General features: G+C 35.2%; 1 protein-coding gene across 3 annotated transcripts in view; it reads left to right on the top strand.

Moving 5' to 3' along the window:
• The window catches only part of CRISPLD1 (cysteine rich secretory protein LCCL domain containing 1), a 37,454-nt gene extending 26,626 nt beyond the window's left edge, over positions 1 to 10,828 (top strand). For 2 of the 3 annotated variants that reach the window (XM_031063742.1, XM_031063743.1), the window contains exons 10-13: positions 453 to 496; positions 583 to 655; positions 2,756 to 2,831; positions 7,151 to 7,537. In XM_031063742.1, coding sequence (XP_030919602.1) covers positions 453 to 496; positions 583 to 655; positions 2,756 to 2,831; positions 7,151 to 7,405 — 448 coding nt within the window. In that variant the 3' untranslated portion in view covers positions 7,406 to 7,537. Of the gene's footprint in view, positions 1 to 452; positions 497 to 582; positions 656 to 2,755; positions 2,832 to 7,150; positions 7,538 to 9,212 lie in introns of those variants that run through there. The other variant, XM_005429136.2, reaches the window with a different exon arrangement.
• Positions 10,829 to 16,611: the final 5,783 nt, after the last annotated feature.

A 16,611-nucleotide genomic window follows, 5' to 3' on the forward strand; every position in this document is an offset into this window, starting at 1 on the left:
TGCAAGATCCAAGAGTAAAATTTAATGAAACATTTCAGGAAGGCTGGAGGAGAAACTCTTCTCGGTGTCGGAATTGTTGATAGGAACGAACCTTTAGCAAAAGGTGAATGAGCTCTTCTGGTAGATGAAAGCTTCTAAGCAACCACATGCTACATTATGAGGGACCAATATATTGCTTAATTGGTTCCTATCACAAGTGCCCTTTGCAAATTACACTCCTGAAAGAGTTTTACAAACATTCCTGTTTTTGAAACAGTTTTACTGGGAGTACAAAGTAGATGTGTCATTGCAATGAATATATTTCCAACTGGGGAGAAGGGGGTGCAGTGAGTAAAAACTGTTTGGGATATTCTCTTGGGTTTACTTCCATATTTTCTAATAAAAATAATACTAGCTAAAAGAAATCACTGAAATATGTTATTTACTGATAATTTCTAATATTTCTTCTTCAGAAAATACCAATCTGCCAACTCCTTCACTGTCTCTAAAGTAACAGGTTAGTATTTATTTCTTACAAGCTCAGTACTACTCTGTTTTTTCTAAGTAGTAAACATTTACTTTTTTGTGTTTTATTTTCTTCAGTTCAGGCTATCACCTGTGAAACCACAGTGGAACAACTGTGCCCATTTCAAAAACCAGCCTCACACTGTCCGAGGTAAAGTTCATAAAATGTTATTAAAGTGCTGCTCTATTTTCTGCCATTTACTAATTATTTTAGGTTATCTTAAGTTGTTGAGAAAGGTGACAACAATAGATGTAAAAATGAAGTCCAAAATGTTCAAGTGATATTTTAGTCTTTGGTCTCAGTAGAAGGCAAGGTAGGTAAAGATGATCTGCAGGATTTTTCATTAGGAAAATCTCTTTTTCTTTCACTCATTAAGATCCTGTTGCTAATCTTAGTGAAATCCTTACACTAAAGACTGCGAATAAAAGTACATTTTTATTTTTCATTGTCCATTATTATATATATGCACCTTGGGCAAAGTACACTTTATTTCAATTTATTCACCTGTAAAACAGATACAATAGAAGGATTAAATGCAGATAATTATCATAGAAGTTACCGATTTGCTTGGGAGTTCTGGAGAAACTGGATTTTAAAACAATTTTGAAATATATCTGGTTAAGGTAAGGCCTGGCCTGCAGGTTTGCTTTAAATATCTGTGCCATTTCTTTGAAGCCCGTGTTTTAACTCTTCGAAAGGCGCCTCTACCGCAATATTTTGACAAAGGAGTTTGGTAACAGTTGTTAAAACCATAGATGAGTCAAAGGTAAATACACTGCAGCATGATTTACCACAAATTAAGCTGGAGATATCCACAGGATTACTTTCATAGCAATCCTACAGCCAACACAGGAAACAAGTACAAAGCCAAAACTGCTAGGAAAACATCCCTTCATGTAGCACTTGGGCCCATGGACTTACTTGGTGTTTGGCTATGACTCCTGGCTTTCTAGCTGGAAGATGTGGAGAAGTAAGCTAAGGACTGGAACCCAGGAATGGATGGGTACAATCTCCTATCTGTTTCTTTTTCTCTTCATTATTCAAAACTAAAGCTAGCTTCATTAACAGAAAAACAGGTTTTGTCTTTAGGAAAATTAAAAAATAAGTACAAAGTTTAAAATGACATAATTCTGATGTGTCAACTTAAGGAGCTTCACAACAGCAATGATTCATTCAAGATTCCATGCATGCTTTTAATTCTGAAAATGTAGTCTTGGGAATTACAAGCAGTAGTCAGCCATGACATTGATTACACAACCTCATTTTTCCCTCTTACTCCCAACTCATATATCAGCAAGCCTTCAACAGGCATCTTCAACTTCTTGCTTCCTTCTGACAAAAATATCTTTCCTGACTCTTAACAGCATGTTTTAGTTACCCATCTGGCAAGACTCTAGCATGCCCAAGTGATTTGACTTCCCAAATATTGATTGGAGCCTGGATAATATTTTAGAGAAGGTCATTTGCCTAGGGCTGCCCCATGTAGGGTGGCTCAATTTTTCAAATGAAATAGCTCAGAGTAGACCTAGAGTCAGCTGATGGCTCTTACTTGTAGCATATCACAGTTAGCAAATAAAATGCTGACACCTTTTGTACTTTACTTAGGTTCCCACATGTTTTCTTGTGCATTTTGAAGGTATAGAAGACATGAATCACAGAGAAAATTTTCCTCAAATGTTAACAAAATGCAGTTAATAAAGACAGTGTTTGTTTTAGTAGGTTTCTCACCTCCCATAATCAGCTAGGAGTCTCACTGCTTTCCAAGGTTTTTCATTCTAGCCACATATGTCAATGCTTAGCTTCATTATAAGTTGCTAAATTGGCTTCTGTCACCATGTCATCAGTATCAAAGCAGGTCCTCAGTCAGATCTGCCTCTTCTGAGACTGTACATTTTGATAGGGCACTTAGAATAGGATAAATTATAGAATAATGAACAGGCTGCCTCCTCACTGACTTTTCTACTTGCCTCACATATGTTGAACAAGAACACCATCTACTTATCCAAAGGAAAGAAGACCAGACATGTTAAAGTATGATTTTAAGCACTTCATTATGAACTTCAACACATCAGCAATGCTTTCAGTTGTATGGTCAAAACCTCAAAAACTGACAGATGTAAACTAAGATTATGGACCCATATGTATAGACAATCAACTTGAATTTTACTTAATTATGCTATCAGTGAACATGATATATAAATCCTCTGATACTCTTCCTAACTGTTTCTGGTTTTGTTTTTGGTCTTTCAGGGTGTATTGTCCTCACAACTGTATGCAGGCAAATCCACACTACGCTCGTGTAGTTGGTACACGGATTTATTCTGATGTAAGTACAGGGATTTACATTGTGTTATAAAATGAGACATAAAATTCTATGAAAAAAATTATAATGTAACGATCAGATAGAATATTGATACACAGTTTTCCTCCATATGATGATTTTTTACAAAAAAAAAAACCCTTTCTTTTCAAAAAATCTTTTACAGAGGCTTCCATTTAAGGTAGCAGTAGTCAGATGCTGAAGATATAGAAAATTATTTGGAAATTCATTGTAGTCTTCACTAGGCTCTGAACCCATACTTCAGGTTTTTTTATCAAAATTCCCACTGCTCAACATTTGTCCAACATTACCAGTGTATACTCATTTAAACCCTTGCACTTTAAATCCTGATGCAACCATAACTTCTGTCAGACTATACAAAAAATATTGCTCTTAAAATAAATGTCTACAGTCTCATTATTTTGAGTATTTCTTATCTGTGTGAATAGCTAAGTATTTGCAACAGAGTTTTGATATATTTGTGTAAAGTATCTCACACTGTCATATTCTTTTAACAGACTTTTTTTGTCATTCTGTTTGCTAGTAAAATTTTTCCCTGTCTTTTCTACAGCATGTTTAGTTCTGAGGTGGGTGGAAAGTCTGAAAAGAGGTTTCTAATTTATGCCTCTCCTTTGTCATGTCTCTATGAAGAAGCCAGGATGTAGCGGCAGAGAAAGCAGTTTGTATTTTTGGCAGTAAACTCTAGTTTAACTGTCCTATGGATGTCAAAAAGGGTAGTATGGCAACCAGCTGGGTCAGATGTTAATTTTCACTACTTTCCAGTTCTTTGAAATGTGTGAAATATTTATTCCTCAGCATTATGAAACTAACTGATGTCCACTGGATTACCTGAGTGTCTTGCCCTGAAAACACTCTTGTCCATAAGTAGTGTCATGGATGTGAATGGTATTTCCAGTTCAGAAAGATAATTGATTTGTGAACTGGATCCTTAATGTGCATAAAAGGGGCAGTGGAAATAGATTCAATGCAAGTCCAGTTTGTGGAAGATGATTTTCTTTCAGCTCTGTGGTTGCAGTTAAGGGCTACAGACAAAGTTTTCCAGCGAGTTAGAAGAGACTATTGTAGGAGAAAGAAGACATGCTTGTGTTTATCCTTCACAGGGGAAATCTCATAATATGTATTTTCTTTGGCTGGACAAGTCCCAGATGACTTTAATTAGTGTAACGATTTAAAATTATTTTAGGTGTACTATCTCATTATTCATCTCCATTATATAGCAACACGTGCAGCCATACTGCTTTTAGGAAAAAATGGATGTAAATACAGGTGAAAAACCAGAGATGGGAGTCTTCTTATCAACTTCAGATGCTGTCAGGGTAGACATTTACACTGAAGGTGATGTTCTAGATTATGTTTTCAGTAGTTTTTAGTACAGAGAGTATAGTGGTACAGGAGACAAATAGGTATCTGCAGAGCAGAAGTATTTTGAATTTTTCAGTGTGTCTACCTTACTTCTTCCAGGGGCTGGAGACCAGGAAATATCCTTTATCTAAAGAGTTTGATGGAGTTGTAAAATTTTCTACCATTTGAAGGCTTTGATGATACAAATTTTTGTTTCAGTAACCATGTATAGAAATATTCCCTGAAACTTTTGCAAAAGTATTCATAATTCTCTGCTATTGTAAAATATAGAGAATATGATGTAGAAGGATATTAAATAGGTCCATATTCCTGTGATGGTATGTTAAAGACACTTGTGGTTTAAATGTCTTTGTAGAGTAGTGCTATGCTGTGGTAGATACTGGTATTTGTTGAGTATCTGAAGAAGGAAAATAATTAGCCTGGTATTCAGATCCCATGACCTGTTAAAAATACTAACAAGCTTAGGAGTGTTCACAACACAGTAATAAAGCAAAGCCATATAATTCTGTATGAAGTGCTCATACTAGCTTTAAAATACTGTCTTATGGATCCTTTGGAATTTCTTCATCAAAATTAAAGAAACAAACACAAATCTTTGAAGTTTCCAGGAAAGACAAAGGGATGCTGATGTAAACCACAAATAATATGCTGAAATTTGTGATAGACATAGTGAAATCCTGTTTTGCTTAAATCAACAGGAAGCTTGCCTTACTGGTTCAAGGAAGTGTGATCTGCATAACATAATACTGAGCACAGGAAATCGTGTGACATCACTACTGGAATCTGATTCCATTTAGATGCATTCTAATAGTCTCATTCCAAGACAATGAGAAGTTATTGAGAGATAAGGACAGATAATACTTTGTAAAAAAAGATGTTCTGTATAGGTTTATAAAACTATATGCATCTATTTGTAGCTATTCCTACAAACTAGTTCATAATTATGAATTTATACTCATGTAATTGTTCATTTATTCAAGAACTATGTGAATATGTTCTCCAGTCTCATCTGGAATGTAGCACCAGAATATCAGTTTATTTTCATCTGAAAATTGCCTCTGAGCTGGCTTCATGAACCCCGGTCTTCTGACGTCTCCTTTTTCACATTTTCCATTCAAGCATCTTGCCTTCACCTTTGAAATGTTGTGCATTAGCCCAGCCATACTTGATTGGTCCAGGTGTGGTGCCAGCCCTAACAATGACCGCATCCTTTGCTGGACATTGTTTCCAACAAGCAGTTAGCCTGCTCTGTCAAAATCTCCATCCCTTGAATTTTCCTTTCCTTTTTACTTGACTAGAAACTTCCAAATAGTGTTGGAACAGCCAGCACATCTTAGCCATCCTCAAATGTAATTATGAAAGTATACCCTTATGTCATGGTATAAAGGGTAAGGGTACATTTTGGTTACTATTACAGAGGTGAAAAAGCTGATCTTTCTTTTCCCCAGTTGTACCTCCAGCCTTTTTTTATATCTCCAGGGGGAACTGAAAACAGAGTTACTGCTGTGTTATTGTACTAGGAATGAATAGAATGGTTTTCTTCTAGTTCTTCAGTGTAGTTAATTGCTTGTAAATATCTTTTATTTCTTCTGACTGTAATCCTGTATTGCAGAGGCCATTATTCCCCCTGGGTATTTGAAATTGCACATGATCAGTCTACTCTTTAGTTACTCGACAGTATGGATAAGTAAGGCATGCTATAATCTTAACAATAAGGCATCTCTTGGTGTTCAGGATATAAAAAATATTTTGCAACCTTGGGAGGAGGAAAAGTACAGAGGGGTATAAATGGCATCTTTTCTGGCATGTTCAAAAACTGCACCCAGCCGTGTGGAAAGAAAAACTCTAAAGCATCTTTGCAGAAGATTATTTGCATAAATTATTTCAGATCTTTACTGCTTTAAATAGTGTAACGTTAAAAGACAACCTATATATGAGTGAACATGGCAAGTCCTGTGCTTAGAATAAAAGTAGGAAAATCACTGCTATTTTAAATTCTTGATTTTAGATAGCATTGAGATTGAAAATGGTTATGATAACATATATAAATTATTCCAATTATAACTGGAACAAATGCAGTTTTTAGTTTAAATTGTGCCCTGTTTCACCAGCTATTTATATTTGCTAAATTTTTAGAGGTTGTTTGTGGAGAAACCTATTGCATTGAAAACTTTTCCCACCAAAAAACCTTGTTTTTAAGTGGAGATACACTGAAGCTGGAGCTGCACTTTGCTATGCTATGTTTTAAAGATTGGGTCCTACCTTCTGGAATATCTAAGTTTCATTCTTCCGATAATTATTAAAATGCTGAAAGAGTAATAGACTAGTGGAAGTTTAAATCAATTATTTAAATTAAAGTTATCAAGAATGTCACTGAGAAATCCTTCTGTGTATATTGTTTATTCCTCATGAGTTCACAAGGGGAATTTGTGACCAGAAAATAGACGTTTCAAGCAGCTGTAAGTGCTGTAAACTTAACAGAGAACTTTCATTTTAGACCTCTATCTTCTGTCTGATGCTCCCATTATATTCTTCATCTAATTAGCTTTTAATATTTACCCATGCCTGGATAGAAAACTGCGATGCTCCCTTTAATTATGGATCATTTCACTAATATTTGAGGCTTTGGCTGATAGATCCTTTCATTTTGAAAGTCTGAAGTATTCAAACATCTTCCTGATCTTTGAACTGAAATAGCCTGAAATAAATTATTTTTGCACCATGGTGAAAATGATCTTAAATCTCTTTCTGAATTCCTATAAAATGGCCTAATTCCTAATGAAGCTGATTTAAATATCGTAAGACTAATAAAAATAGTCATGCAATAATTGTAGTTATTTTATGTTTCCTAGACTTGGTTTAAATACCTGTATTTGTCTTTCTCTAAAAAATGGTGATATAAAAGGACGAGTGCAAAGCTAATCTGTGTCTTCCCTCCTCAGATCTCCAGCATCTGCCGGGCAGCAGTCCATGCAGGTGTGGTCCGCAACCAGGGCGGCTACGTTGATGTGATGCCAGTGGACAAAAGAAAGGTCTATGTGGCCTCCTTTCAGAATGGGATATATTCAGAAAGGTACAGAGCCCATCTGCAAAGGTTACACTTTACTCGTGGCCTTGATAAGGTCCACAGTCTGGCATTGTGTCTGCTTGTAGCTGGGGCAGTGCTGGAAGCCAAACAAACAGGCCACCAGGGGTGATTTACAGAGCTTGTGTAACAGCAGCTGCGGTGACTTTGGAGGAACTGTGCTGGTGGAGCTGCCTGTCTCCTCTAAGCTCATACAACATTACCCTGAAAAGCTGCTTATGAAATAAAGTAAACCTCTTGTTTGCTTTGCTGGTTCTGTTGCAGCTATCACAATATTGGATAAGAAAATTGCAGTTACTCCTTTAAGGATTTTTAAAAAATTAACATTAACGGTGCAGGTTCATTGGTTCCTGATGAACTGTTCATTAGTGATTTACATGGTATCGCACCAGTGATCCTGAATCATACTTAATACTCACAAACATTAAAATTCACAATAATTTAACATATTTTTGATGTTCTTTTTTTATATAATTTGTTGTTAACAGTGTTTTTGTGAAAGACATGGAGATGCTGTGAATGTTCACTACTTTTGTTGGGTGTATTTATACATTGTGTGATGATAACACATGATTATGTGTGGTAGATTTAATTTAATCCCTGAGAGGGTTCTCCAGGTTCCAAAGGAAGAAAGAGAAATTATTTTAAAAACATTGTACCACTCTTTTTGTCCTGTAAAGCTTAGAATGTTTCTTAGACTAAAAATGATGGCTGCCTAACTAGATTATAGTCTTTCTGAGAAATTTAAGTGGGAAAAAACCTCAAAAGGTTTCTGTAGAAAACTCAGAAGTAAGAAAATATTGAATATTTTTGTCTTGTTTTTAATAGTGGGTAGAAGAATGTCTTCTCCCTTTCTCTCAGACCTCTCAACAGTTCTGGAAGCTTGTAAAATACAGATTTGCTTTGCTCAGTTGCAGTTGCAGTTGACTTATTTTACATATTTTTTGACTTTTCTCTGTGATCATCCAATTCCCTTAGACTGCTTCCTTACTGACACTTTTGCTGTCCATATAAATTTTCTTGAGTAGAGGCAGACAGGAAGAATGTTGCAAATTTGATCATTACTTATACTTCAATATATGTATTAGATACTATCTATAAATATAAATTTAAAATATGTATAAATACACATATATTTACATATTAATCATCTTGGTAAAGTTTGGGAGGTCAGAAGTTTGGAAGAGAGTCGCATACAAGTTTTCTGTGAAGCAGAAGATGATGAATTCTAATGCTGTTGAAGCCAACCTCTTCTATTGTGCCTTTTCTTGCTTCCACCTCCATTTCTCTTTCCTTCCCAGATAATCTTCAGGCCGGGTTGGCTAAAGAAAAAACAATGGACCAATAAATAAGACATGCTGGTCCATGGTCCAATTTTTAAGGCAAAAATATTTATTCTATCAACATTTCATTGGAATTGGATATTTTTTTTTCTTTTCTTTTGAAGCCAGATACGTATCCATTCAGAAGGCATCCCCTTTGGTTTTGTTAGACATTAGGTCTCTGTAGAAATCTGTTATTCATTGTATAAGCAATTAACAAACGAGTGATCTCCTAGGTCTTCAAGTTCTCTCCAAATACATTTGCTAGAAGAGTAAGCATAAGATATATGTTTTCTCTGTTTCCAAAACACTTTTAGGATTTTGCTTCAATTCTTTAAACCACTATCCCTCATCACAAAGGATTACTTGAATTTTTCTATGTTGTATTTTGTTCCTATTAAGCTGTTTCAGAAAAAAATCTGAAATTTATGTAGTTTTTATTTGTAGCAGTTTTTAAAAAATCCTAGATAGATAAATTGAGGAGTTGTCAGAAGAAGTGCTGCAGGATACTAGAATTAACAATTGAAATTTTTTAAAAAGTTGTTACTGGAGTGTTATGGTCTCAAAAATAACATAAAAACTGGTTTTATGTTTCAGTTTACAGAATCCACCAGGAAGCAAGGCTTTCAGAGTATTTGCTGTTGTTTGAATCTAGCAAGTAAAACATGTAACAGGCAAGTGAAACCAGAGCACTTGGAAAAGATTAATACAGACCATTTCTTGTGATGCCTAAAATTTGTATAAAGCTGTAACATTATTGTACAGAAGATGTATACTGCTTTCCACCAAAAAAATTTAAGTTGCATATAAATCTTAATGAAAAAAATCTGTAAAAATAAACATGGGAGAAAAATTCACTTGAAAATCTATAATGATATATAACATTCCTTTGAATCCTGTGTTAAATATTGCTATATTTTCTTAGCAGTTACTCCTATACAGTTAATTCAAAGCTCATAAATATTCTTTGTTTTCTTCATCTGAATATATTATTATATGGTGCTTTATATATGCCACTAACAGTAACCTTAAAACTATACCAGAGGGAGGCCTGAGTTTTTATTTTCAATGTACATAAAAGAAGTCATCCCAGTATTTTGATAAAATAAATCATGCCTTAAAGTAAAATAAATACATATATAACTTTTTGATGATTTAAAATAGCATTAGCCATGAAAGCATCAATGAAGAGCTAGATTGTTCTCAATTTCACACTAATCATAACAAGTACAAATACCTATTTTGAAATAAATTGGGATAAATTCCTATAAAATATAGGAAGAAGCCCTAGGTCATGCTAACATGTTTTCCTTTAAAAAATATTCTTAAGAGACTGGGACATTCATGTCTATTATTTTTAAAATAGATTAATAAAATATTTATTGGATGCTGTTAAGCTCTTTCCTTCAAATAGCCATAATTCATTATGGCCCAATCCTTCACAGATATTCCACTGTGTTGGGATGGGTGTGTGAAACAGACAAATATAACCTTGAAGGATCTCATAAAATCTTTGTATTAAGAAGTGCAGTAAGGAATTAAGGAATTCCTTAAGTGCAGTAAAATTAAGGAATAAGCCTGAAGTTCTGCACAAACACATGCTTTATTTTTGCCACGTGATTCCTTCAATTTACCTAAATTTGGGTTCAGAGAAAATGTAGAATTGTACACATTCAAAAAAATTTGCAAGTTTACAGCCTTGAGCTGTGCATGCTATCAATATGCTAAACATTAATATGGGATTAAATGTTAAAAAAAACCAAAGAAAATGGTAACAAAGGCTAACCTTGCTCCTTGTGACCTGGCAAATACTCCTGCAGGCCAGGAAGTATAGTGGTACGAAGCTCAGTGACAATTTATGTCATTTGTTGCTTCACAATTTTAAAGAATTCATTTATGGTGAACAGCTTGATACATTAATTTTACCATATTATGGTATATGAAGAACATGTAGTGGTGATACTATGTTTCTTTCTATGAAAAGTGTATTGGTGCTTTAAGACTGAAAAGCTGTTAAACTTTATTTTTGGTATATTTTGTTTCTGTTGTTGAATTTATTTCACTCCAACTTGTAAACTTATTCATATTCTTCATATTTCAGAATACTATATTCTGCCTTCTCTTTTGCTACATGTACTACCTCATGTAGTTAGGCAAGCTTTGTTAGTTTTTTCAATCTGTTTTGAATAAAATTAATTTACATTGTAAGAATACCTTTCACTGATTTTTTTTTTTTTGGTCCTGATTCAATAGAAAGAATGTAATAGCCACCCTAAATATATGCCTTTGTTTGTTTTTCTGACCTAAACATTGCAAGCAGCCATAATCTGAGGTTCTAAAACTCTAAAGGCAATTTAGACCCAAACCTTTCACTAATTGCATCAGAAGTCCTATGGGTAAATCTCCTTTTTTCAAGTTTTGACCAGGGTCAAATTAATGAGGGAGACTAAGAGTCTTTCATGTACAACCCTATTTTTTTCTGCAAGTGGTGGCCATTGAAAGAAGCTTTTATACAGATTTTGTAATACTGGCATTAACCATTTTTCAGGATTGAAACCAAAGTGCAAATCCCTCTGCAGTCGGGCAGGGGTGGACCCTTGGGGCCATAACAATAAAATTAGTGCTTGGTGGGAGGAGAGAGAGAGATAGCTCCAACATTCCATGGGTGAATATTTGCTGTGAGCAACTCTACTGGTCAACAGAGCGACAAGAAGAAAGTTACTCACCCCCCTTTCTCCTCACACATTCCATTGCCCAAATTTTTTGGAGTTCTGTTGCTTTACCCCATGCAATGACTATCTTGCTCTTATCTAAATATTCCAGCTAACACCAGCTTTTTGAGAAACTTTCTTCTGTCTTTACTGTAAGTAATAAGTCAATGAGCAGACATTTCCAGAAAGTTGTAAAGTGGGAGGTACACTTTGGTGTTTCTTTCTGCAGCAGAAGCAATTGTAGGCCAGATGCTCCACTAATTCACACAAAGCCTAGAAGAATAACTAACAGTATTAGAAAACTTGGCTGATGAAAAAAACATACAGAAAAGTCAATTTTCAGCTTTAGTGAACTTGGGACATATACTCATAGTACTAGCTGGACATAAACTAAGGAGAGTTAATGAGCATTTCCTAAAATGTGGATGCTGAGGAATTTTTATTAAAGGGTTCACAGACTTTGTTGTGTCTTGATTCCTGCATGGAGGACTATCTGATCAAAAAATTTTGCATAAAATGATTTTGAAACCAAACCTGAAACACAGGCTGGGAGAACCTTTCTGTAAGTTTACAGATTTTAAACTGAAGAAATTGATTCATGTTGTATGTAAATGTCAAGAGTGTCAGTTGTCTATGGATTCTCAGTGGAAAGAGGAAAATAACATCAGCTTTTTTTGCATGTATTGATAGTTATGTTCAGGACAATGCATGACTCTTTATTTCATATAGCAGAGATGTAACCAAGCTAATCACATTAAGAGTGTCTTCTGTGTGTCAATTGCTTTTGAAGTATGTTTTGAATTTGGATTAAAAGCCAGATAACCCAGATTCATGTGAATACATAAGGGAGGGTTTATTTCCTGCAATTTCTGCAGTCATATAAAGGGCAAGATTTAGAAACATAAATATTTGGAAGTTACAAAGATTATTCATACAGTGCAATATTCTGTTCAGAAATGTATATAAATACTGTATGAAATACTGTACTGTCACACTTCTATGGCTTAAGGGTTTTTATAGCATCTGTGGAACTCTAGGGAATTATACAAGGAGTGAAAAGCCTGAAGATTTTTGTTTCATTCAGTGTATAATATGTATCTTAGAGAGTTTTGGATATACAAATGACAGCATACTTTAACACTCAGAAAATTGCATATGGTTTTATAAAAACATGCATTGTGAATATAGGAAAAGAATCCATGCTGTCAATCTTAGCTTTAGCCTGTCTTTACTGTCAGAAATAAATGATGGTGATAGTATCTTATATATGGTCACTATTTGTATTATTGATATTATTCTTAGCAAAGCAGAAGTCCTTGACATGACAAGTGAAAATACAATAAAATGTGATTCCTGCTCCATGTTAGCATAGGATGATAATGTGACATCTGAAATTTGCCATCAGCTGTTCAATGATCTGTGCTGTCTTGTTTGCTGGGAGACAGATCCCTACATCATTAAACCATCATAGTATTTTTTAAAAAGTGCTAATAATGAGTGTTAAATATTCAGAAGCCAGCAAAGCCCCCCAGTCAGACCAGCTTGGTATGGTAAGGCACAGGAAAATAGAAGAGACAGAAGGAGGAAAATCAAGAACATGCAACCAAAATGGCCATGAGCTCATGTGTGTTACTATCTGCATCAATTACTGCAGTAATCACCCCAGTTATTCAATTCAATATCTGCCCTCTGTGCTCTATCCAATATTGGTTTTGTCTTTGCTAACAATGGGGTTAGTCTCTGACGGCTGGCAGCAAAGCTGTTGGTTAAAAACTGAGATGATACACTGGCCAAACAACACTTTGCCTTAGTAGGTACAGAAAAGACTTCAGTTGTCAATATCAGTAACTCTCGGGCTTTTAGATCTCCAAATTTAATTTAAAGCATAAGCATTTATAACACTATTAACAATAATATTGAAATTTAATATGAAGTATGGTTATGCAATTTAAAAACTTTATTTGATGTGTTTGCAGTTATTTCTGAATGAATGATTTTCTATGACAATATCCATATTAAGTGTATGATCTTAAAATAAATACAAGAACTTCCCTTTAGATTTGCTTACATGTCTACAGGCTGAGAAACTCATAAGACTTTGTAGTAATACTAATTATTTTTAGGATCCTCAAGAAATTAGAAGTGCTAGGAGGTAGTAGGTCTTCCAAACAGCCTACACAGTTTGAAAAACAAGTACTTCAGTGGCCTAATTATTCACTTAGGCTTGTTTATATGCAATGTAAATAGCAAGCTGGCTCTGACTTCTTATAAATTGCTGCTACTGTACATCTCAAAGATAAATTTGAAACAGTTGCTAAATAAATCTCCCTGTAGTCAGTTCAATCTTTATTCCATATTTATCTGTTGAAATCCATCTGTTTCTTGTTGGTGGTTGTTTGCCTACTGAAGATCATGTCCTCTAAATAAGTATTTCTTTCATTGTGTCAGAACAACTCCAAGGCCTTTGAGGCTGCAGGCTGCACTGAACACAGAAACAGAGCAATCATTTTATGCAAAAGGACTTAGTTTCAGATTTTGGATTTAGCTCAGTTCAGTACACAAAGAAGTGCATTGTATGAATTGATTTAGTGCTTACTGTACAGGAGGTGATAGTCCTATTCCAGCACAGCTATAAAACTGAGCCAAGGAATAATTTTGTGAAATACTCTGAGCCCTTCTCTCTTATCCAATAAGAGCTGCAGGGTAAAGTAGATCAGTTTGCCTTTTTAAATAACAGGAATAGCTAGACAGATGGGTTAGCTGCCTTATTAATAAAGACATGCCCTTCTGGCAGTGATTGAAGGTTTATGCATGTTATAGCAAATACGTTCAGTGATGTGCAGATGGTGCAGATGCTGTGATTTTTTTTGCTTGACACTAATATTAAAAGGATTTAAATTTGGACACTTCTCTGGTAGCTTTTAAAGCATTTTAAAGCAGTTTTCTAAAGTTATAAGGCAATTAGTTTCTAATTTGTTATTGTTTTGTAATATGTAAAGATTTGTGCTAGAAATAAGGAAGGCCCACCTTGACTGAGATGCACTGTTGCATCTACTACACGATAAGAATATTATTCTTTCTTTTCTGCTAATGCTTCAATTCAATTTGTAGTTTTCATTACAAGTCCTGGAGAAGTACAGTCCAATCAAAACACCTAAATGTACTTGGGGAAAATCATCATCTCTACCAAAGTGTCTCAGAAGATACTAAGCTCTTATTTCTCTCACATCAGTACAGCACCCAAACAGTAACTCAGAACCACTCCTATAAAAATGTCAGTCTGTGGCCTCTGAGAAGGCTGAGATTCCAACCCAGCTTCTGATTTAACATAAGTCAAAGGCATGGAAAAAGGTTTAACAGGAAATGTGAGACAAATTTGCAGTAAAAGCTAGAATAGCTGAGATATTAGAGAATATGAGAAATGCCTCTTAAGGAAAGCAGGGCACTTTGATGTATTAGGAGACGAACCTATGTGCTTGTATCACACGACCCGTGAGTAGAACTGGTAGATACTATTATAAAACAAAGTAAATATTAATAAAGATTGATCTCAAACCTTGAAACTGTCTGTTTACTACCCCAAACCAAATAACCTTTAAGCAACATCTGAAAGCTCATTAGGTTTTTATGTTTTAGTTTGTAAAATTAGGCAAATACTGAGGTCAGGGGCCTGAGAATGAGAATATTTCTGGAGTTTGACTGGTAGGGGGATAAGAACTTGGGGAGGTGTACTGATGCACAGAAGTCTGATGCAAATTTTCTAGTTCACTCACAAGTACTCAAACTCTCAGGAAACAGTTTTCCTGTGAGCTTTATTCTTTCTGCCAACAAAACACTTAAATGGGTATCCATTTGAGTTACATTCCCATGTTTTGTAGGACTGGCAGAAGAAATTGATTTGCAATTAGTTTTAGCAAATGTAGGTCTGAAGTTATTTAGTGATAGCTGTAAGATGAAATAAGAAATATCCCTCATTGTATTTCAGAAATACTTCTTAATGCCTTGAAACTGCTTATAATACAGAGCTACAGCTCTCAGTGCTCTCTGATGAAATAAAGACTATTGTGGATCTTCCACCTTTAAGAACTATTCTGAGTCAGGAGGTGATGGATGTGGAAGATGAGGTGGGGGAGTTGTTTGTTTTATAATTTTGCCATAATAGGTTTCCCAAATTGCTTAGATTAGTTAGCAAGTACATCTTCCTGTCTTCTAAACTGAACAATCTCCTAATTTCTAGAGTAAGGTATTTAATTGTTTAAATTTGTAAATACAGAGGGGCCAACTTGTAATTTTATTTTAAGTAATTTACAAGAGCTTAAAACTGAATTTATATTCCTGTAGTCTGTTCAACTCAAGACTCTTCTCTTTGCCTGTTGTTTCCAATCTTTAGCTCACCGTGTATCTCTGCCAGTTTGGCCAGTAATACTCTCCCGATAAATACATTTCTAGGCAGCAGTGTGTTAGGAGTGAAAATCCAGAGAATATGCATTGGTATAAGGTTGTAAAAGTTGTAATAATATGTGAGTTATCCTCACAGCGCAAGGAAAGTAATCTGCTCGTTTGGAATGCAGGTTTTTTTCCCCAAAAGCCAGTGTAAAGGAAATAGCATCTTTCAACCTACTGCCTAACTGATATGTGTTAGTGAAGGACTTGTTATTCAGTAAAACTTCTGGGGTTGACCCCAGAGTTACAAAAAGTATCTGCACAGTTAAGTTGCTACCCAGCTCTCATAACTCATGCCTAGTGACAGAAGTGACTGTGAAATAGAGGCAGTGTCTCTCCTCCCACCTAACCCAGCTGCTTTGTGTCTCAGCAAGAGCATAAATGCCTCTTTTCCTTCCTAGTCAAAGGTGTGAGTTTCAAAAGAAGAGAAAATCTTGAGAGGATGTCTGTGGTGCTATCACTCTGCACAGCAGGGCTAGAGGGATGGCAGGCTCCTTGCAGGGCTCTGTCGCTGGAAATGCTCATGTGAAATCACAGAGAGAGGAAAAGAGAGAGAGGGAGGGAGGGAAGGAGTCCTGCCATAGCAGGAGCATGTACAAGAAGCATGATAACAAAGGCATCTTCAACATTGTAATAATAATGACAACAGACAGGTTTTTGAGCAATAGGAAATTTAACAAAAAGTATTATGAAGCAATCAAGCTCTTTATTGCTCAATATAATGGTGCAAATTTGATAAATGAGAGGTTGGATTTTCTTCTTAATTAAACTGGTATAAGTAATTTGACAGAATAATCACACCAATATCTGTGAAATGCTCAAAAACTGAATCAGGGTAGCTT

This window comes from Geospiza fortis, unplaced genomic scaffold, assembly GCF_000277835.1.
Source record: "Geospiza fortis unplaced genomic scaffold, GeoFor_1.0 scaffold1831, whole genome shotgun sequence".
Lineage (NCBI taxonomy): Eukaryota > Metazoa > Chordata > Aves > Passeriformes > Thraupidae > Geospiza > Geospiza fortis.